The sequence below is a fragment of the Lycium barbarum genome, chromosome 6 (assembly GCF_019175385.1).
Source record: "Lycium barbarum isolate Lr01 chromosome 6, ASM1917538v2, whole genome shotgun sequence".
Taxonomy (NCBI): Eukaryota; Viridiplantae; Streptophyta; class Magnoliopsida; order Solanales; family Solanaceae; genus Lycium; species Lycium barbarum.
In genome coordinates, this window is record NC_083342.1 from 118,466,208 (window position 1) to 118,472,947 (window position 6,740).

Below are 6,740 nucleotides of genomic sequence, written 5' to 3' on the forward strand. Positions count from 1 at the left end.
GTAAGTTTTACCGTTTTATGCACTCGCATGTGCCAAATATCAAGATCTTTTTCTCATGGCACGAATAAATTATCATAAACATATCTTAATTACTTTACAGCTAAGCTCAATCTATATCACATTTTGAATAAATAAAGTTTTTCATGTTTGCTAGTTTCTCTTCTTAATTCCAGTTTGTTAAAATAAAGATTTACTTCTTTTCAACAACCATTTTTTAATTAAAAATGTAGACCCGATGACAATTAAGGTTTTATCCGTGAAAATATTACGAATAAGCAACACAATTTGACGCATATACGGTCTCACTTTGGCAAAATGCCAATCACGTTAAAGTCTTGGAAGCTTTTTAGCAAGTCAAACAAGGGGATGAACTTGTGACTCAGGTTAATGGTTCAATGGACAGATATTGACATGGAATGGAAAGGATGTCTATAGTGTATGTTTGACAGGTCAGTAAGAGGAATATCATTCACCCTTGGTTCTTTTAATCCTTTTCATTTTCTTGTAAGTGTAGGCTTGTGTAGCGGCTGAAGAAATAACTTATAACAAGTGACAGATAGTACTAACTATGTTACAAAAATCGGTTTGTCATTGCCCAACTATTTTACTCGGGTAAAAACTATAAACGCACCGGCCACTTACGTCAACCAATGAAACCCTTTCAACATCAACTTGATTAAGATAAAGAGGTAATTGGGTAAATTCCCGAGGAGATATTGTAATGTTCAAAGTTATACCATGATGAAAGAGCACATCAGCACAAAATCGTACAGATTTCTACTGTAACTAGTGGCCACCACGTAAACACATGCACAGCAGGGAAACTTGAAACTTTTTCAACTTCAACTTGAATAAGATAAGAGGAAATAACAGATGGGACATGTCACACTGGGAATATTGTTCCAATGCTTAGGATAAATCAAAATTTTCAAAACAGTACACAATACAAGTCTCTAATTGCAAAATCAAGATTCAAGCTCACTTAATATTGAACACTGAAAACTATCAATTTCAAATTTCAATTAGCAGCTAAATGACTAGCTCTCTGTCTGCTCCCTAAGCCTTCGGATAGTGCTCCTTACTGTAACAGCACTGGCAGTGCTGGAAAAACAAAGGGAGAAAAAGTTTAGTACTTGAAGCATAGAACAAAAAAGAGAACAGCAAGAGTTCAGATGCTAATTACTTCAATGTGTAGGCACCACCAGCTTTCACTTTGCCACAGTCCTTGCAACCCCAAATACCAACAGCTTTCCTCTTGACAGCATACTACAAGATAAGAACATAGTGACATTATTATTGATGTAATTATGAATCCATGTTCTATAGCCAACTATCATATAAAAACACTGTGATAATTGTACCTTTCCGCAGAACTCACAGAAGTACTTGCTGTGCTGACTGACCTCCATCTTCTTGATTTGCTTCCTCAAACTGGCACCATAACGGGTACCTATATGTTGGGAGGACCAGGACGTTATTCTTATTCAAGGACTTCATTATACAAACTGTCGACTAAAATAAAAGAAAAAGGAGAACTTATAGGTTAATGCTAGCAATCCCAGATGCACGTAATAACAAAATCATGACCAGCAATGAAGTAATGGAGACTGCATTTCACATACAATACTGACATAACTGTTGTTATTGCAGACAGGTTTATGAGAATTATCATCAACTTTTTAATTAGAAAAGCATATTGATCAACTATAAGCTGCAGACTCAAATCTCACTCAGTTTTTCCCCTTGAGGCATGCAATCTTCTAGAATACACTACTTATTGTTCACCATTAAAAGATAAAAGTAACATAGAAACGTCTTAGCATTTTAGATACGCACCATACTTCCCAACGATACCAGCCTTCTTGGTTCTCTTGGTCTGCATAGATAAAATAGTTTAGTGTAACAAGCATGTCAAGCTAAAATGAGAATAGAAATGGCAGAATGAAGAAAACATAAGAGATCGAATCGTTGGACAATCAGTTACATTAAAGCCACCCATAGCAGTTGGACAGCCATAAAACTTTACCCCATTCAGGCAAGCACATAGTAAGAGGTATTGTCTTACACTCGAACTACATATTCCTTTTATAAAAACATTAAAATACATAATTTATACTCTGTAATAGATCCTAGAGTTTAAAACCACAGAATGCTAGCCATGTCTGTTAAATTACAAGAGTCCTCTTCCCCATTACCTGTTTCTAACCCTTGCTGTGCATACAATGAGCTAGCAGAGTGGTATAGTAGAAAACCTTTAGCACCCTTTATTATATGCTTGAACACCAAACAAAACATAAGAAGATGCTCATATAATAAGCTTAAAGCCTTCACCTTAGCACTTTACTATACATTTCACCTAATTGAGGATTAATACGAAAAAGAAAAAAAAAAGGAATAATTGTATATTTTTCAAATTGCTAATTTCTGAAGGTCTTAAAAAGTAATGGCTGTTGATATAGAATTAGAGAGTACCATTTTGGCGTGCTACGGAAAGACCTTTGAGACCTGATGGAAGAGAAAGACGCCGCGGCTGCTGCAATAAAACCCTAGATTGCTAAGAATTAACAATTCTTGCTGCTTTTATAGTGGTGGCCCGATTAATGGATCCTAACATGGGATTTTGGGGCCCTAAAGCCCAGTAGGGTGCCTACTCTCGGATCCAGGCCCATTTAGCCCGTTTTCTAATGTAGCATTTGGAAAAGGAAAAAACATATTGTAAACATTGAATGTATATCCTTTAGTATAACTTAGGGACCAAGTTGACTATTTAGTCTTGGCCACCATGTTAGTACCTTGGCCGACACTTTCTAAGCTTAGCCAATACGTTAGCTTCTCTCTATGAACTAGACCGCCAATACCCGTGCGCCCAACACTTTAAATTATAGTCCATCTATGTGTATGTAGTTGTCTTTGAATAGTGATTAAATAAATATATAAATATATATATATATAGAGAGAGAGAGAGTATATATTATGTTCAAAACACGATTAATATAACATTGTAGTTTGTGCTCCGTATCTAAAAATTTATTATATTAATGTTTGCTACGAATACAAAATCGGCAAATTTATTAATATTTTTTAAAGAGAAGACTTGTAATATGGAGTGCACTTTTTTTTTGGACATTATTAATTTGCACTATTTTTATGCATATATATATATATATACTATGTTCAAAACACGATTAATATAACATTGTAGTTTGTACTCCGTATCTAAAACTTTAGTATATTAGTGTTTACTACGAATACAAAGTCTGCACTTTTTTTTTACATTATTTTTTTTTAATATGGGGTTCACCCTTTTTTTTTTTTAATATTGCTTGATTTTGTTAATATGGAGTCCACTTTTTTTTACAGTGAGTTTGGAGATGGTGGGTTCCATTTTTTTTTTATTATTTTTTTTTTTTGGACATTATTAGTTTATACTATTTTTATGCATATAATATATATACATATACTATGTTCAAAACACGATTAATATAACATTGTAGTTTGTGCTCCGTATCTAAAACTTTATTATATTAGTGTTTGCTACGAATACAAAGCCAGCACTTTTTTTTTTACATTATATTTTTTTTAATATGGGGTTCCCTTTTTTAAAAAAAAATTGCTTGATTTTGATAATATAGGGTCCACTTTTTTTTTCCCATGAGTTTGGATGGTGAGTTGCACTTTTTTTCTTCCTTTTTTTTTTTTATTGCTCGGTGTTATTTAGTATGGGGCTCACCCTTTTTTTTTTTTAAAGGGACAACGGACGAAGCATGGGTCTAAACTCATGCTTTATATAGTTTCTTGTTTTTTTTATTTTTATTTTTTATATTGCTCGGTGTTGTTTAGTATGGGGCCCACCCTTTTGGACATTATTAGTTTGCACTATTATTATGCATATAATATATATATATATATATATATATATATATATATATACTATGTTCAAAACACGATTGATATAACATTGTAATTTGTGCTCCGTATCTAAAACTTTATTATATTAGTGTTTGCTACGAATACAAAGTCTGCACCTTTTTTTTTTTACATTGTTTATTTTTTTAATATGGGATTCACTTTTTTTTTTATATATATTGCTTGATTTTGTCAATATGGAATACTATGTTCAAAACACGATTAATATAATATTGTAGTTTGTGCTCTGTATTTAAAACTTTATTATATTAGTGTTTGCTACGAATACGCACGTGGCAATGAATTCATCATTATTGACTTAATGAGATACTTTGGAAATTACATGAATATTATTTGATTTTTTAATACGGGGTGCACTTTTTTTTTTGGACATTATTAATTTGCACTATTTTTATACATATATATATATATATATATATATATATATATATATTAGAATTATGGGGCTCACAATTTTTTTTTTTGCACTTTTTTTTTTACATTGTTTGTTTTTTTAATATGGGATTCACTTTTTTTTATATATATTGCTTGATTTTGTCAATATGGAATACTATGTTCAAAACAGGATTAATATAACATTCTAGTTTGTGCTCCGTATTTAAAACTTTATTATATTAGTGTTTGCTACTAATATGCACGTGGCAATGAATCCATCATTATTGACTTAATGAGATACTTTGAAAATTACATGAATATTGTTTGATTTTTTAATATGGGGTGCACTTTTTTTTTAGACATTATTAATTTGCACTATTTTTTTAATATTAGTTGTTGTTTAATATATATGGGGCCCACAATTTTTATATATATATACTTTTTTTTTGACATTATTAATTTGCACTATATATATATATATATATATATATATATATATATATATATATATATATATATATATTAGAATTATGGGGCCCACAATTTTTTTTTGCACTTTTTTTTTTACATTGTTTATTTTTTTAATATGGGATTCACTTTTTATATATATATATTGCTTGATTTTGTCAATATGGAATACTATGTTCAAAACACGATTAATATAACATTGTAGTTTGTGCTCCGTATTTAAAACTTTATTATATTAGTGTTTGCTACGAATACGCACGCGGCAATGAATCCATCATTATTGACTTAATGAGATACTTTGAAAATTACATGAATATTGTTTGATTTTTTAATATGGGGTGCACCTTTTTTTTAGACATTATTAATTTGCACTATTTTTTTAATATTAGTTGTTGTTTAATATATATGGGGCCCACAATTATTATTTTTTAATATTAGTTGATGTTTAATATATATGGGGCCCACAATTTTTTTTATTATTATTAAATTGGAACGGACGACGAGAAAGTGAGCCCAACCGACTATTCTTAATGGTAGAAATATGAGGCCATATGTTTTGTAACACAGAACATAAGCAATGCACAATCTTATCTCTTTATATAATTTATCCCGTGTATTTACTTTATAGTCTTTATTTTATAACACGTTATCAGCACGAGACTCTGTCATCTCGAGCAAATACTTTAAAAGCCTCGAAGGTATTGACTTTCTTTTCCTTAACTAATGGCAAATCTTTCTAAACGTGAATTTGTTGCCTTGGATATATCCGGAAATAGCTATCTATTTTGGGTTCTTGATAGGGCTGCATATCGGTCGGTTCGGTTCGGGTTTCAAAATTATCGGTTTAACTTATTGGTTATCGGTTTGTAAATATATTAAACCGTTAAAGAACCGTTAAAATATCGGTTAATGGGTTATCGGTTAATCGGTTTTTGATGTTATCGGTTCGGTTATCGGTTTAACCGTTAAGATTTCACACAACAAAAAAATGGCTTGACCACAATATGAACGGTGATTGGTTAAAATTGAGGTAATTGGCAGGTTTATCCCGCTTAATCATGATTTATAATTGACAATGGGTTTCAACCCACAAAAAGATCAAGAAATGGATGTAGTTCCATATATGACTTTTCTTCATTTGAAAACTAATACTGTTAAAAGAAGGTTATTTTGCCACCATCTTTCAAAAGGTTATATTAAAATCACTCCTAACCCATAAACAGAACATAAACAAGCAACAGTTGAGTTTAAATCTTAACATACATCATATGCAAACACAACCTGAGACTTCTATATATACAGAACATAAACAAGGCAGCAGAGCATCTTAAGTGTATAACCAACAAAACACAATACTATGTTTCAGCCTTAATACTATCAAGAGGGCAGGTTGTTAATCATCTTTACATTTCTCCATCATTCTACGGTCTGCATCTTTACAGGGGTTAGTAAACTACCTATGAACGCCAACCCTATTGACAGGACCATAATTAAGCTATAGATTAGAACTTAGAAAATAACCCATAGAACAGCTTCTAGTGGGCACTGGGCAGCAGCGACAAAGGCAAAACAGTGCACAACAACTTAGTTAAAGGGTAGAAGTGTAATTAATTAAATTGTTATCGGGTTATCGGGTAACCCGTTAACAAAAATGGTCAACCCGCAACCCGACCCAATAAGCCAATAACTCAAAAACACCACCCGGAACCCGAACCGGTAATCCATTAACCCGAACCATTAACCCAATAACCCAATAATCGGTTCGGGTTATTGGTTTAACCGTTAACATGCACAGCCCTAGTTCTTGATGTCGAGATTCACCTTGATGCGATGGGTCTGGCAGATACCATCAAAGATAAAAATCAGGCATCAAATCAAGATCGTGCCAAGGCAATGATATTCCTCCGCCATCACCTTGATGAGAACTTGAAACTGGAATATCTCACTGTTAAAGATCCTCTTACGCTGTG

The 6,740-nt window shown here is 32.1% G+C and overlaps 1 protein-coding gene across 2 annotated transcripts; it reads right to left on the bottom strand.

Moving 5' to 3' along the window:
- Window positions 1-886: 886 nt before the first annotated feature.
- On the bottom strand, window positions 887-2,588 carry LOC132645834 (large ribosomal subunit protein eL43). Of its 2 annotated transcripts, XM_060363056.1 has the most exons (5): window positions 2,473-2,588; window positions 1,837-1,876; window positions 1,362-1,450; window positions 1,184-1,266; window positions 887-1,101 (listed from the first exon to the last, which is right to left on the bottom strand). In XM_060363056.1, exons 1-5 carry the CDS (start codon window positions 2,473-2,475, stop codon window positions 1,038-1,040), a joined length of 279 nt encoding a protein of 92 aa, XP_060219039.1. In that variant the 5' UTR covers window positions 2,476-2,588; the 3' UTR covers window positions 887-1,037. The 2 variants fall into 2 exon arrangements, with proteins under 2 accessions (XP_060219039.1, XP_060219038.1); XM_060363055.1 differs by lacking the exon at window positions 2,473-2,588 and having other exon boundaries at window positions 1,837-1,882.
- Between the last annotated feature and the right edge of the window lie 4,152 nt (window positions 2,589-6,740).

Coding starts and splice junctions, on each gene's coding strand:
- LOC132645834 (XM_060363055.1), bottom strand. CDS start 1,882: ATGCAGACCAAGAGAACCAAGAAGGCTGGTATCGTTGGGAAGTATG. Junction 1,451..1,836: donor TGGTATCGTTGGGAAGTATG/GTGCGTATCTAA, acceptor CCCAACATATAG/GTACCCGTTATGGTGCCAGT. Junction 1,102..1,183: donor GGTGGTGCCTACACATTGAA/GTAATTAGCATC, acceptor TTGTTTTTCCAG/CACTGCCAGTGCTGTTACAG.